The sequence below is a fragment of the Hordeum vulgare genome, chromosome 7H (assembly GCF_904849725.1).
Source record: "Hordeum vulgare subsp. vulgare chromosome 7H, MorexV3_pseudomolecules_assembly, whole genome shotgun sequence".
NCBI lineage: Eukaryota > Viridiplantae > Streptophyta > Magnoliopsida > Poales > Poaceae > Hordeum > Hordeum vulgare.
This window is the reverse complement of record NC_058524.1, coordinates 245,878,337-245,894,796: the sequence shown is the minus strand read 5'-3', so window position 1 is coordinate 245,894,796 and position 16,460 is coordinate 245,878,337. Positions and strand designations below refer to the sequence as shown.

General features: G+C 41.8%; 1 protein-coding gene across 2 annotated transcripts; it reads right to left on the bottom strand.

The window, feature by feature from the left end:
* Nucleotides 1-1,849: 1,849 nt before the first annotated feature.
* On the bottom strand, nt 1,850-7,558 carry LOC123407633 (probable protein S-acyltransferase 19). 2 transcript variants are annotated; one of them, XM_045100811.1, is made up of 10 exons: nt 7,456-7,558; nt 7,240-7,378; nt 5,049-5,162; nt 4,553-4,951; nt 4,024-4,092; nt 3,879-3,950; nt 3,636-3,761; nt 3,397-3,477; nt 3,112-3,306; nt 1,850-2,959 (listed from the first exon to the last, which is right to left on the bottom strand). In XM_045100811.1, exons 2-10 carry the CDS (start codon nt 7,288-7,290, stop codon nt 2,129-2,131), a joined length of 1,938 nt encoding a protein of 645 aa, XP_044956746.1. In that variant the 5' UTR covers nt 7,291-7,378; nt 7,456-7,558; the 3' UTR covers nt 1,850-2,128. The 2 variants fall into 2 exon arrangements, with proteins under 2 accessions (XP_044956746.1, XP_044956745.1); XM_045100810.1 differs by having other exon boundaries at nt 7,240-7,515.
* Nucleotides 7,559-16,460: the final 8,902 nt, after the last annotated feature.

The window sequence follows — 16,460 nt, the reverse complement described above, 5'->3', positions numbered from 1 at the left end:
GAGGAAGAAGTTCGCCAGGACCACGCCAGTGAAGAGCTCCTGCCCGTCGTTGTGGTCGTCCCTCGACCTCAATGACGGCGGGAATGGAACGCGGGCGCCTTCCACGAGCCCCCGGACATGGTCACCGACGCTGCTCGACGGAGACAGCGGGGTAGATGCGGCGATGATCTCTCTCTCTCTCTCTGCTACTCCTACAGAAGCTTACCAGGGAAAGAAGAAGAAGAGAGATGGAGATGGGGAGAAGAGAGGTGGCGGCGGCAGGAGGGAATGGAGAGGAACCCTAGGCGAGGGCGGGGCACGGATGCCCAGGTTATAAGGGCCCCTCGACATTAGTGCAACGGCGGCATCTCTCTCTCTCTCTCTCTCTCTCTCTCTCTCTCTCTCTCTCTGCTACTGACGGAAAGAAGCAGAGGGGTGTGGACGGTGTTAGGTAGGAGAAGGAGGGACGCGCGCGTGGGCTCCTGTGCGTGAGAGGGAGAGAAGTGGGCCGCCAGGGAAAGGGAGCCCACTGGCGCTATGTAGACAGAAAGGAAAACCTGTGCTGCTTCTATTTAAAAGAAAGGCCAGAAAGGAAAAATAATACAAGGGAAAAACTACTCAGATAAATTCAAAAGAAAATACCCCCTAGTCATATAAAAATATGACCTATTTAAATAAAATAAGATCAAGATTTTTAGGAGCAGATAATATTTCACAAAACAGAATTAATGCCTCTGTTTTGTACTTATTGCACCTGATTAAAACACTTTTAAAAATCACCAAGCTAGCACAACTTTACTCTCACAATATACTCTAAACAACAGCTATTTTTAAAACAGGGAACGAACAAATAAATATTTGAATTAGGGAATAAGGAGAGAGAGAGAGGGGTTTTGTAAATATGACAAGCCCCACTACCTTAGTACTACCATCACATGAACTCATAGTAGCCCCTCAACACACACACAAGAACACATGCAACACAAGGTAGCTAACCACAAGATCACCACACCACATGAAATGCTAAAATCATATAGCAACAACATAAGACAAGGCATGCAATGATATGCTATGCATGCATGCAAGGAAGGAAAAAATACAAGGATCATCACAAGAAGTCATGGCACAAATGATAACATCAAATCTCTGACAAGGTGGACCCACTGCAATAGGTTCCAAATAGGGAAGGTTTACATCTAGGGCACTACAGCCAATGCTTTACCACCTGAAGATGACGGTAGCATGACCACTACACGTAAGGCTATTGTTGTCAGTCTTGTACCTTGAGATCCATCATCAATTGTAGTTTGCAACTCGCTTTTAACTTGTAATATTAAGCAATGACATTTCCAACGCTGGTTCTAAATTTTCTTTTTTGTTTTCATATTATACATAAGCTGTTAGAAATAGTGAAGTGTTAGCAATTGATCAATCATTTCAATCTAGAGGCGTTTGAGACATTTCAACGGACAACTCATACAATAATTATATGTTGGACAACTCATACAATAATTATATGTTGGAATGACAGACAATAATTATATGTTGGAATGACAGAAAAGAACTGGACAGGCAATTATGTGGCCAGACGAATCTGTACGCAATTTTCAATTATGATTCTGAAGAATTATGAGGCGAAAAGAACCGGCCCTTAGTTTTCTGCAACAAAAATGTAACATACTATTTTCTGCTGACCTAACCTTTTTTTATTTTTTTATTTTTTTGAGGATAAACTGACCTAGCCTTTAAAGTGGTGGTTTTGTGCAATTTACTCATCCTTTGGAGATGCTCTTAAATAGTACCATGATATGTTTTAGTTTCCTGTTAAATGAAGCTACCGAGCACCACAACGAGGGAACCAAAAATGTTAACACCGAAGCCAATTGGCTGTTCTGCTTTTGTTTCCGAATTTCTGTTTCATATGTCACTGGGTCTTCTGAGAAAGAAATGTTATGCTCCATTCAGATGCATAACTTGACAGTAAATGATCCCCCTTCCATACTCCAAAGTCCAAAGATCGCCTGCAGACTCTTTTAGGGTTGCACCTGCAGTCAATGGACCTGTGATTGCCCACATGTCTTGGCGTGTCCACATTGCTCAGCTATGATCTGGCCGGACGGTTTGCTGCCATCTATGGTTTGTTTGCGCTTCACCTGTTGAATGGTGGTTTCTTTTGAAATGTTTCCGCGGGGAAAGACTCGGCCGTTGGCCCCCTTGTATAGTGCTCATCGGCGTTGAGCTCCCCACTATCATCTGGCCGTGCTTCTGTGTTGGCCTCGTTCCTTGCAGATTTAACAGCAGCGCCCAGAACCGGCCCGCCCAAGAATATCGACTGTCCAGAGTAGGCCAGTTTCTCAGAGGGCTGTCCAGATGGCAATGCCGAGGAAGAAGCACTCATTGGAGCAAGATTTCTGCCACCACTTGGGTTTTCCAGGAAACGCGGCGCTCTAGCAGGTTGGGCAGCAGAAGAACCACCCCCAGGTCTTGCAGGTGCGGATGCCACCGACACATACCGACCAGCATCTTGATCCCAAGCAACCGACGCTCTTCGGTTCTCGCGAGCATAGGACGTTGCCGACTGGAACATTCTTGGGTTGGTTGCCTGCGTCTGCGTGGTTGGAAAACCAGGCCTCTCCGGTGGGCGAGGAGGCGGCACATTCATCTGGGTGTGAGGTGCAAGCTTGTGGATGTGGACTGGGCTGCTCACACTGCTAGCACTTTGCCCGTACTCATCCTGGCTCACGACACTCTGCGTGCCAGTGGAGCCAAGGCCGCGCGCACCTATGGGCCGGAGGACGGAGGATGACGCCCGAGCTCTTGCAGCAGCTTTCATCGCCTCATTGCCGTCCAGCTTTGCAAGTTTCCAGGCACTGATTTTGACTTGCCTCTTGGCTTTGTTTGGCCTTTCAGCATATCCACTGTCATCAGGGTCCACGGTAGATGGTACCATGCCGCGCTCCAAATGTGGGATAACTTCATCCTGTGTGTGCCATAGTTGACAGCAATACGACAAAACTCAGTAACAATGCAGCCAAACAATTTATTACACATTTTTTGCACAGTTTCTTACTGAACCCTCGGGGATATAATAATATCGGACTATTTAGCAAGCTCAAAATTCACCAATATTACCTGATCAACGAAAATCCTTGGAGGTGTGCACCATGCACCCTTGTAGTGAAGACCAAGCGAACTTCCGCCGCTGAACCCACTAGTTGCTGAATTTGTTGGGGAGTAAATAATGTTTGCTCTCTCATCTTCCTCTTCATCTTGAGGCACTTCACTCATAGCTCTCATTGCAACAACATATTCATAAGTGGTGATCCCCTGATGCAGGCAGAGCAATGAATGTAACAATTCAATCAAACAACTAGACCTTTGAATACATTCTACACTCGGTGGGAATTGCAAGACAACCTTTCTGATCAATAGCATGTGGAAGAAGAAGAGTTCTCCCAAAGGTACGCAGGCAACTAGGGAAAGAAGAGTAAATATTCCCTGCACACCAGAAATACACATTTCAGTATACAGTCTAGCAAAAAATAATATGAAAAGAAGAACACACTAAACTAGTTCTTTCAGAGCTATACAGTTCTAGGCGTCTAATCATGGCCTCCCATATTAAATACTTGTAGCAATAAAGAATGACAACTTACTACGATAGTTGCAAACGGAGGACGGGTTAATCCATTCCCAAGCTTGTCTTGAATAATTTTTTCTGCATTTGTGTTGACGAAGCACATAACAAGAACAGCAATGCCTACTCCAACTTCAATAGCAAGCTGGCATACAGGATATCAAAAATAGATTCAGCTAGCAAGAAGATGAATAAATTATCATGTGATGTTAAATACGTATTTAAACTGAAAATTAGGTAACAGATAAGGAACTTTACAGACCCAGATGAGACTAGTAGTCATCAGAGCAAAAAATGTGAAATAGTTCTTGCGTCCAACACAGTTATTTAGCCACTGCAGTAGATGCAAAAGAAATCAGGTATGCAAATTAAAACTGAAGGAAATATAGTTTGGGTGTAGCGAATACCCGGCAGTGATGATCAAATCCATCCACACACTTGTCACAACTTCTGCAATGTTTACTGAATTTGCGAACCTGAAACGGTCTCTTTGTAAATTAGCAAGATCAATATTGCAGCCACGTTTATCGCTATGTCTATATACATCCGATTCAGAAAAGAGTTAGAACATCTTATATTTATGAACAAAGGGAGTAGCGAAGTCAATGCAGCAGCTAAAACAGATAGGACCTGTTGACCAAGGGTATGTTTGGTTTTGAGCCAAAGTACACCCTACCAAATTTTTGGCTAGCCAGAACTTTGGCCAAGGTTTTGCTTGCCCATGATTTGGCCAATGTTGGCAAGAAAAATGAACTAGAGAGGGCAGGTTGGCATGGGCATGTCAAAAGTTTGGCAACCATCCAAACAAGGAAATTTTTTTCTGGCTATGACAAAACGTTGGCAGGGTTAGTTTTGGACAAAAATTAAACATACCCTTAATCCAAGACATGAGCAATCAAACAGTTCAAACTTAAACATCCACATATATGAGTGTACCTCAGCATTACATAATGTGCAAAACAGTGCATCTTCGGCATCAACTTGATTCTCTGAATCATCAGATTTCCTGCAATCCTCCTTAAGAAACAAAGCACAAATAAAGCCTCCGAAATAGCATCCTGATCTTCTTCTTAGTGGTTGCGTTCTTATATTTATATCTGTATCTCCAGCAGCCAAACCTCCATGGTTAGTACGCCCATCTCGAGAGCTTCTACAAGTAGATGTTGGGGAGTTTGTTCCAGTAGCAATGCCAGTTTTTTCAGGCAACTTGGTACCCTGCAAGCCAGTATTACTTTCTGGTGCATTGACATATCCATCGTCAAACTTTGACATGATGCCAGGATCTGCAGGGTTTATGCTAGTGCACCGGATATACAGGATGAAGACAACGAATGCCTGATGGAGTTGCCGCGAGAAGGAGAAACGATAAATGCAGGGCACAAGTAACAATTCCTGAAAGAAATACAACATATGTGCAGTATGGTAGGCTTACCACAGGAGTGTAGATACCGACTGCGACATACTCAAGGATTTGCTTTCCAAGAAACGGTGCAAAGAAGGCATAAAATGCAACCACCAGAAGGAAGAAAACAGTAATTGCGACGATCTGTTAAAACAAGAGATTAAGAACCCAGTCATTCCCCTGTCCAGCAGTATGAAAGTTGACAACATTGAGACATATTTGATTTATTTTTTATCAGTTTAAGACGAACCGTAAAAGATGGAGTAAGAAAATAAGAGAGGCAGGATTAGCTCTTTGGGATCAATTAGTAGAGGTTGGGAAGAGTTTTGATCTCTCGAATGATGTTGACACGCCTATTTGGACTTTAGAATCTAATGGCGTTTACTCTGTTAAATCTTTCTATGAAAAAATCAATTTTGGTGGTGTGGTTTCTGCTTTTTTAGAAAAGGAGGCCTCGCCCCGGCCTCTGCATCGAGGGATGCATACAGCCATATATTAAGCAAACATAGTGTTCAAGCAGTATTTTGGTGGTGTGGTTTCTGCTATTGGCAATAAGCTCTGGAAAGTTATATGCCCCCAAAAAAATCATGTTTTTTTGTGGCTGTGTGTCTACAATAAAGTTCTGACTAGGGATAATATTGAGAAACGTAGACCTGTGGAAGATTCTACTTGTTTATTCTGTGAAAACTCTGAATCTGTACATCATCTGTTTTTTGAGTGTATTGTTGCACAACAAATGTGGGATTTTGTCTCTGAAAACTTTGGTATTCAAAAAATCTCTTGTTTTGAAGAGATTATAAATTTGTGGCATAATCCTAAGAAATATGTTGTGCTTAATTTGGTTGTTGCCGCCTCCTTGTGGAGCATTTGGAAACTAAGAAATGAATTCTGTTTTCAGGGGCGTTCTTGGAGAAGTGTAAAATGCATCCTTGCCAAGTTAAGTACGTATCTGAATCAATGGAAAATTCTCTGTGACGATGCTCAGGCAGTGCTCCTACAAAGATGTATCCGGCTGCTGGACAAGAGACGTGGGGAGCTGCTTCGGATTGCTTGGAGGTGAAGCAGAGAGGCCGTGGAGGTGGAGACGGGATCGCCTGAATAAGATTTAGTCTTTCTGTTTCCTTGTCTGGCCTGTAATAAAAAGTTTAGGAGTCTTTTTCGGGTTTTGAGAGAAACTTCTGCTCTCACCTGTTGGTTGCTTGTTTAGTATAGGGCCTTAAGCCCCAGGATGTTTTAGTTTCCTTCTAGCTGTTTGAGGTGGTGCAGTGTTTGCTGCGGGATTGTGAGACTTGCTTTGCTTCATTCTATAAAGATGGGGCATGGGGGAAACCCCTTTCATTCAAAAATAATAATAATAGAGGCGTATGACTATCTATAGATAGCAGAACTTATAAAATGCAGCATGGCATAAATGTATTACTTTCTGACATCATAATAATGTCTTATGCCTCTCTTATATAATGCAACCACCAGTAGGGCATCACAGGTAGTCAGGTACAGTTGGACTCTGCAAGTTCTGTCTCCTCTTTTAGCACACTTAAACACACAATTTCATTGGAATAGCGTATTGGAGAAAAGTTGGAAGTAATTCATTAAGCAACAGTGTATATTCCCTGAACCAACCAATGCCATGGCAAGACATTTCTGCAGGAGATGAGTTCAATTGAATTCTACGTACCACCAGAAATCAATCCATGATATAATTAGGAAAAGGGGGGTCACCCAGATATAAATAGAAAAAATCAGGACGATGCTAAAGGGGATTCCCACTTGAAGATTACAAGACGGGAGATCACAGAACATGCCACAGGTTCATGCCTACTAGATGGAGGAATCAGGTCAGGGGCTATAGACCAGCCTGCCCTAGATAGTTGGCCCAAATCTTGCCAAAAAAAATTAACCCGAGGCTGAAACAGTTGATACAGCCCCTGACTTTTTGCTAAAAAAAAGTAGGAGCAATAATCATTCTCGCGAGCATCACGCCCTAGAGATATACAAGTTGGTCCGATTAAACAGGAGTAGTACATTAGGCACACAAAAGAAGGGGTGTAGAAGACGAAGTGGTAACTGAATTCTGGCGACTGATCTGAAGCCAAGCCGCAACTTTCTCGCGGTGCTTGCATGGCAAGGGAAGGGAAGACGGCCCCCCAGCAAATTGAAATTTTACTAGTGTAGACTGGGGCATCTTTGAGCATAGCGAGAAAGAAGATGGAATTCTGACCTGGAATGTGTGCGCTGGGAGCTGCCATCCATGCTTCCTCACCATGGGCATGCCCCCCCTCCTCTCCCTCCGCCTTTTCCCAACCCTGGTTTCTTCCGGAGGGCAGTTCAAGGCCGCAGACGGGAGGAAGAAAACAAGGCTGGAGATTTCTCTTTCTTGTTTATATACTGTAGTATGGTAAATCAAGTAGTACGGACTACGGAGAGAAGAACGAACCTCCTCACTCACACACTCTCTCTGCTCTCCCTTCTTTCCTTCCTTGTTTCCTGGTGATTATCTTTTACCGGGTTTCATTGATTTCCGTCGCTTTCTCGGCGTTCGTTGAGAGAAGAGTAAGACAAGTCAAAGAGAGTTTCAGTCTCATCTCATCTCGAAACCCAAGTTGTGCGGCAGAGAGCTTTGCCCATTTCCTTTTCTTTTTTGATTTTTTCCTCTTCCTCCTCTCACTCTCCTTTGAAGTAAAATGCATCGTTGGCCCCTAAACTTGTTGGCTAGGTCCAAAACAGTCCTCAAATTCACGAAGTGTATCAGTGCGGTCCTTATACTTGAGGATACCGACTCAATACGGTCCCTAAACTTGGAGCACCATCCTGAGATATGGTTGCACATACAATTTACGTATACAACAGCCCACCAGACATGCCACGTCAACCGGTCCGACTCTCCATACACGTGGGACCCACTTATTAGTGGGCGAGACAAGAAAAATGACTAATATTGACGTACATTGTGAGTCAAACCAGCGACCTTGAGGTTGGCGTAATGCACCAGCGAGCTGGTTAACTAAACCACTGTTCATTGTTGCTTACTAAAGAGATGCAATTTTATTCTCTCAACGAAAAGGAAAATTAAATGAAAGTCATCCACGAGGCCATTCGTCTCGTGGCAGACGGCTCGACTACTCATCCAAGAGGTCGTTTGTTCACGCTAGACGCATGCCCGGGAGGGCATTGGACATGGAAAATAGCATATGCGACGTTGGTGCATAACTACTTGAGCTTAGCAAGGACCTCTCAATGTCAATGGTAAACCATGACGCAAACTTCCACCACCTTGCGGCACCGGCATGATGTGCCAAGCTCTCCGGCGATTCTAGTCGCATGTCCGAACAACGGGAATGTATGTCGGCGGCAGAGACGGAGATCAAGTCAAGGACATCGACGGAGAGGGAGATCAAGTCGAGGTCGGCACGAACACCACGAGATGATCGAGGTTGCTACACACAAATGAGAGCATGCCGTAGATGCCAACGATCGGCTATGTCGTGAGACTAAATGGCTACCCCTAGTCCCGGTTTGTGATACAAACCGAGACTAAATGAGCTCGTGGGGGCCCCAACCTAACGCGAGCCTGCCACCATACCTTTAGTCCCGGTATGTATCACAAACCGGGACTACAGGTATAAAATGAACCAGGACTAAAGATGCCCGAGCCCCGGCCGCTCCTAGCCGTTGGAGCCGGGACTAATGGTTGCATTAGTACCTGACCCAAATCAAACCAGGACTAATGATCCAAACGTAAGGTCTATTTTGTACTAGTGGTGGTATACATTCAGCAGCTAGCGAGCCTTGTTACATAATGCGTTGGCTATGGCAAGAAGCGTATAAAGCAAGCGAGGCCTAGCCAGACGACGGTATGAGCCGTACCTGTTGGAATTATGCCCTAGAGGCAATAATAAATATAGTTATTATTATAATTCCTGTATCAAGATAATCGTTTATTATCCATGCTATAATTGTATTGAATGAAGACTCATTTACATGTGTGGATACATAGACAAAACACCGTCCCTAGCAAGCCTCTAGTTGGCTAGCCAGTTGATCAAAGATAGTCAGTGTCTTCTGATTATGAACAAGGTGTTGTTGCTTGATAACTGGATCACGTCATTAGGAGAATCACGTGATGAACTAGACCCAAACTAATAGATGTAGCATGTTGATCGTGTCATTTTGTTGCTACTGTTTTTTGCGTGTCAAGTATTTATTCCTATGACCATGAGATCATATAACTCACTGACACCGGAGGAATGCTTTGTGTGTATCAAACGTCGCAACGCTCCGAAGGTGTTAGTTGAGTTAGTATGGATCGAGACTGGGATTTGTCACTCCGTGTGACGGAGAGGTATCTCGGGGCCCACTCGGTAATACAACATCACACACAAGCCTTGCAAGCAATGTAACTTAGTGTAAGTTGCGGGATCTTGTATTACGGAACGAGTAAAGAGACTTGCCGGTAAACGAGATTGAAATAGGTATACGGATACTGACGATCGAATCTCGGGCAAGTAACATACCGAAGGACAAAGGGAATGACATACGGGATTATATGAATCCTTGGCACTGAGGTTCAAACGATAAGATCTTCGTAGAATATGTAGGATCCAATATGGGCATCCAGGTCCCGCTGTTGGATATTGACCGAGGAGTCTCTCGGGTCATGTCTACATAGTTCTCGAACCCGCAGGGTCTGCACACTTAAGGTTCGACGTTGTTTTATGCGTATTTGAGTTATATGGTTGGTTACCGAATGTTGTTCAGAGTCCCGGATGAGATCACGGACGTCATGAGGGTTTCCGGAATGGTCCGGAAACGAAGATTGATATATAGGATGACCTCATTTGATTACCGGAAGGTTTTCGGATTTACCGGGAATGTACCGGGAATGACGAATGGGTTCCGGGAGTTCACCGGGGGGGGGGCAACCCACCCCGGGGAAGCCCATAGGCCTTGAGGGTGGCACACCAGCCCTTAGTGGGCTGGTGGGACAGCCCAAAGGGGCTCTATGCGCCAAGAAGAAAAAATCAAGAGAAAAAAAAGGAGGAGGTGGGAAGGAAGGGGGACTCCGTCCCACCAAACCAAGTCCAACTCGGTTTGGGGGGGAGTCCTCCCCCCTTGGACTCGGCCGACCCCCTTGGGGCTCCTTGAGCTCCAAGGCAAGGTCCCCTCCCTCCCACCTATATATACGGAGGTTTTAGGGCTGATTTGAGACGACTTTTCCACGGCAGCCCGACCACATACCTCCACGGTTTTTCCTCTAGATCGCGTTTCTGCGGAGCTCGGGCGGAGCCCTGCTGAGACAAGGTCATCACCAACCTCCGGAGCGCCGTCACGCTGCCGGAGAACTCTTCTACCTCTCCGTCTCTCTTGCTGGATCAAGAAGGCCGAGATCATCGTCGAGCTGTACGTGTGTTGAACGCGGAGGTGCCGTCCGTTCGGTACTAGATCGTGGGACTGATCGCGGGATTGTTCGCGGGGCGGATCGAGGGACGTGAGGACGTTCCACTACATCAACCGCGTTCACTAACGCTTCTGCTGTACGATCTACAAGGGTACGTAGATCACTCATCCCCTCTCGTAGATGGACATCACCATGATAGGTCTTCATGCGCGTAGGAAATTTTTTATTTCCCATGCGACGTTCCCCAATAGTACCCTCAGAATCTTCATGGAGGTGTCGTCTTCGGAGGTTTGTGTGTTTGGGGAGAGTTGTTGTGGATGATGGGCTCCGTGTGTCAGATCTTGCAGCAGTAATAGTGTGGAGGTTGGTAGGAGGACTGGCGTTCTATCTACCGTATCGACGTTGAAGAGTCTTGGCAGCATGGTGCAACTGAGCACCGATGACAGATGCGTCTGGATGGACGAGCGCGAGGCGGTGGCATCGTTGGGCGCCGTGGTGGCGTCGACGGATGGCCGGACTCACAAAGATGATGCGGATATCTTCTCTGAAGATGGGTCAGCGACTCGATGACGGTGATGACTTCTATAACGTGTGCATGTGGTGTACGCTTTAGGTTTGCTACTCTGACTGTAGGTTCCGATACGTTATATGGATGGATCAAAGACGACAACAACTGTAGATATGAGGAGTGAAAGCACTCCTCATTATCGAAGTTGTAGGTCTAACTGGTGGCTTCGGATGGCTTGATGTATGTTTTTGACAAAACTTTGTTGAATAATGAATAAAGATGATTGTATGCATGAATTGATGCAGACACCGAGGGTTTTAACCTTCATTTCCAAAAAAACGGACGACGGTACATCATACGATCACACCAATTTGGTCATTAGACTAAAAAAGGCAAAAAATATCAAAAACAGTCAACAGTTCACATGGTAATCATATGCGCGTACGTTGGCATGCCCTCGTTGCCGCACGCTCGAATACCTCTTTTCACGCTATTATTTTGTTATTCTTTATTGCACCCACTTACATGTGGGTCCTACAGAGATGGAGAGAGGGGTCGGCTCACGTGAGATTCCCATTACGTTGCTGTATACGTGAATTGTAAGCACAACTCAGGATCGGTGCTTCAAGTTCGGGAACCATATTGAGTCTGTATTATCAAGTATGAGGACCCTATTGATACACTTTTTGAGTTTGAGGACTGTTTTGAACCTAGTCAGCAAGTTCAGGGGGCAACGATGCATTTTACTCCTCTGCTTTGCATTTCACGGGTGGTACTACTGTGGCTATACAAAATGCACAGATACTTCGTGTCGGCAGGAATGTGTACCGCGTTGATATTTTGAACGTATTTTCCTCCGAAAACGGACAGAATAAGAAAATATAGGTTGGTTGGATATATATGTTGTGTTTGATCTTGTATACCACGTGGTGCACTACTGGATAAATATAAATTGTACTACTACTACTATTATTATAACAGTTTGAAGTAAAAAGTAAAGAACGAAGAGAGATGAATGAAAGATGATCCATTAATCTTTATTGATGATAGAAATGGGGTATTTATACCCGAGCGGAAGTACATATGTTGCTTGGAAGTCAAGTAAATTGGAGTAACTTAAGAGCCAAGTTATTACATAGTTTCCTTGAGAGTCAAGGGAGTGCATGGTTGCTTGAGGACTAAGTACCTATATAGAATTAACTTAATCCTAATTAGCTTAATTAATAAGCAACTATTCTATTCTTAACACTCCCCCTTGTGCAACGCCTCTTCTTGGGTATATCCATCATCTTGATAAATTCTTTGAGTAATCTTCAAAGTCTCCTCCAAAAATCCTGTGGGAAAAATATGAGGAGAATTGTGGAGATATGTTGCCAAAACTCCTTTAAACCCAGTGGAAAAAATAAGGAGAAAATGATGCAACTTATAATGATTATTGTCTTTTGTTAACTCATATGGGAAAAACCTTTGAAGAAGGAGAAAATTCATTGGTGAGTTTAGAGAACAATTAATATGTCTTGAGTACTTCCTTTAAAAACCCAGTAGGGAAAATAGAATGTATGACATATGATCTTTGAGAAAATATTGCCTCACTAAAAACCATTATGAGAAACTTTGAGAGAAAACTCATAAGGGAAAAGAGTGCAATGTTGCATGCCATTGAAAACTCCTTTAAAACCCAATGGGAAAACTATAAGGAGAAAATGATATGGCATATCAAGACACTTGTGTTTATATTGTCTCATTAAAAACCTTTATGAGAAACCGTTAGGGAAACTCGTCAAGGGGAAAAGAGTACAATATATGCAATCTGATGATTGTTAATTGGTTATAGATTGGGATATTACTCCTCCTGAACTTTGCAAATATGTAGGATGTCTCATACCAATTCCATTGACATGAACATGAGATTGTGAATAATTTGTTGGATTTTCATAATATTTTGTGTGAATTTTTTTCCTCACTTTTCTATAATCCGCGAGGATAAATAATTTTTTCGAGCAATGTGCTTTTTAATATTGCTCTTCATATAACCTATAGGTATTGAGTAACACAAGTGGAAGCATATTGATAAATCAAGTTAGGTGATTCCGATGAATCTCAACCACATGACTTTGAGTGTGGTTAACCATTCTATTGAGCTATGCATATTTTGCAGTGCTTTTTGATAAAGTAATCATGTCAGATTGATAAGTGGAAAGTGTCGTTAAATTCTATTTAGATGACTTTCATATGAAGGTTATTCCAACAAATTCAGTCATTGATATGGCATTTTGGGGATCAAATAAAAAGCCAAAATCAATACATCATATCATAGTCATATCTTGTATTTTCTCATGGAATTGTCCAAGGTTTATTGTGAGCTTCAGATATAGGATGATATTCCATATATCAAGCATGTACCTTTTATTGGGGTTGCACTCTAAATAAACATATCAATATGGTGTCAGGCCTGACATAGTTTGCAATCATATGGGTGCTTTGATATTAGTGAGATAGAACTTCACGTCTTTATGTCACTTCATTATCACCCCTAGGTAAGAATATATTTGTACCTGATCAAGGCAGTATGACCATACATGACATTTATTGATATGATATATCCAAATTGAACTTCTCGTATATGTTTTGGATATATGTAGACTCATATGTATTCTTGAGAGAATGCTCAAGTTATAAACTTAGTTTATTTCTTGTAGAGACATTTATGACGAAACCATCGATATACACTGAGGTGAAGTAAGGGAATCAAATTTTGGGATCCCTTTATTAACACATAAAACATTTATGATCCTTTGAGTAATCCTTTGAAGAAGGAACTCATTTAGTCGGTACTACCATATGATTTTCGACTATTTCAAGCCATAGAGTGACTTCTAAAATTTTACACAAATATGTTACGATTTATTTTGGATTCGCAATTGTAAGCCCTTCAGGGACTTCGTTATAAATTTCTGAAACGAGTGACCCATATGCGTATGTAGTCACTGCATCCATTAACTGCATGGATAATATTTTTTGTAATGCCAATGATTTTTATTACCGAAACATAATTCCACTCATACCAAGAGGGTATGTTACATCATAATTTGATGTTGGGTCTCTACGTGAATCCTTTTGCTACAAGCCTTGCTTTATCACCACCTCATTGACTTTGTCTATAAATGAGAAGTCTTTAGTATTCCTTATGGGAGATACTTATGAGTAGTAGGTATTACTCTCGTAAATACCACTCTTTGCTAAGAAAGTGCTATTCTTCATTACTTGCTTCCTTTTATGTGAACCAATATGAGTGCAAGAGGCACTCTACCATGGATTTTTGGTTCACTGTCCAAAAAGTTTTAGAATTTTTTAGAAGAAATATATGTCGACAAATGTAGTCTTATGCTATATGATTCAGGAGGAATCAATGAGATTTGTGGAAATGCATTTATTCCTTTTAACCCCTTGTGATTTCCTACAACAATGGAGTCAAGGTGTTTTGATGTCCCGGCACAAAAACATTTGTGCACATTTATGTCGGGCTTTGGATGATGAGCATCTAGCGAGGTGTCTTTCAACTTGATCTTGAATTACATTTACTAGTTAAGGATTTCATTTCCTCTGTTTCCGCGCAAGCATATGCGAGATTATATCTCGTGTGGTCAGATTTCTCCCCCTGATGCTCTCATTTCGGGAGAAGAGTGGTTTATCAGGTACCTCCATTCTTTCTGACACTTTACTGGAGGAATATGAAATTCAGTGACACCTTTGTCATGAGTAAATGTATGTGGCAGATTTCCAATGTGTTGCAAATATGTGATTTTAAACCTCTAGTTCAAATTCTTTGAGTACGTGGATATAAGGACTGAATGTCAATAACATTTCTAATTTATTTCTCGGCATTCTTTGTGGAATGTCCTTATTGCTGATGCTATCAGCATACGGGCTATGAATAATTTTGATTGACGGATAAATTGTTATTCCTCACATAGATCCCTAATTTTGTGTGAGGGCCCATTGATGTATGCTGGACTGGTGATATCGTAACCGAATTAGCGCAGATAGGAAATAATTTGTTGATTTCCACGTAATTACTACAAGGCGAAAGTAGTGTGCTATGCAGTTGCTATGATTTATATCATACTTACGGTGTGTAATGTCGTATTTTTCTAGCAAGAGGCTAGTAAAATACAATTCTATAAGTTTGGTCATGTTATTAATTCTACTATCTTTGATGAGATATTTAACTAAACCATTCTGGATATGTACATAAAATACTATATATAATATGACATTGCTTGTGAAATGAGTTTAGTGAAGTTGTCAATTCAATTGGATTTATCTCTTATTTAGGATAATTTGCTCTTACTTTGATAAGTTGAGCAATTAATTTAGTTATATCATTCATGATTTTTTGTGTCAAGAGACAGATTTGAAATCATCTAAAAAAATGTTTCTATGAGTACCATGAAGTATCTATATAATACCACACAATGGTTAAGTAATCCACATATATCTTATGAATGTGTTCAAGGAAGAATGATGGCTCATTTAGAATTGTAAGGTGAGAGTGCCTTAAATTAATTTCCGCTATGACATATGTGGTGCACATGAAATCTCATGATTTGGGAAATTTTGCAACTTGTTAAGTTGTGACCAATAGAATTGTCAATAATTTTCTTATCATCCCTAAACCAGGATGGCTAAGGCTGTTAAGCCTAATATTTAATTTATTAATAGTTAGAAAATTATTGTGTACGCATCAATATTGAGTATGAATTGGAACATACATTCAAATTTATCAAATATTATATCCAAGGACTATAGTATTGGACATTTTACTACATGTAGTAGTACAAGTATAGGCTAATAATATGTTGGGATAATTAGGATATTACTTGAAGTATCCAATATTATTGAGTGCAAATGAGTTCATCCTCCATTTACTGCACTAGATTATGGTTCTCCTTCTCATGAAGATACGGAGAACAATCATCTACAAGGATATTTTTGATTGTTATTTTGAATTTGTCAAAATTTACCCCATTTAACTTATTGGCCATTTTCAATAAATTCGCGGTGTGCCTTGACCATATGTTTGAGCATTTGGTAATCACATGCCTGATATTTTATAACCCCACATTTGACAAACTTTACAGCTGCCTTTGTGATCATTTGAAAATGATGTATTCCCTATTAAAATGTAATTTGTCCTTGGTTTTATTTTAGGCCCCACTTTACTTTGAATTCCTCATGGTTGTATTTTGTGACCAATGACTTGCTTAGTATTCGCAATACTAGCAAAATTTTCAAATGATGGAATAGCACCCGTGGGATGAGTCTGCTGATTTTAAGAAATTCCATGTTTCTTCATCATGGAAAATGGTAATACCATCATATGAGGATGTAAAGTGTATCAAGGGCTTTTCAACCGGATCCGCATATGAAAATATTTGATCATTGGATCTCAACTTGAAGTTGATTAAGGTGACATAATTGTGAGCGGCGATAACACTTGAGCTCTTTAAAACTAAATGGTGGTCATCCGCGATGT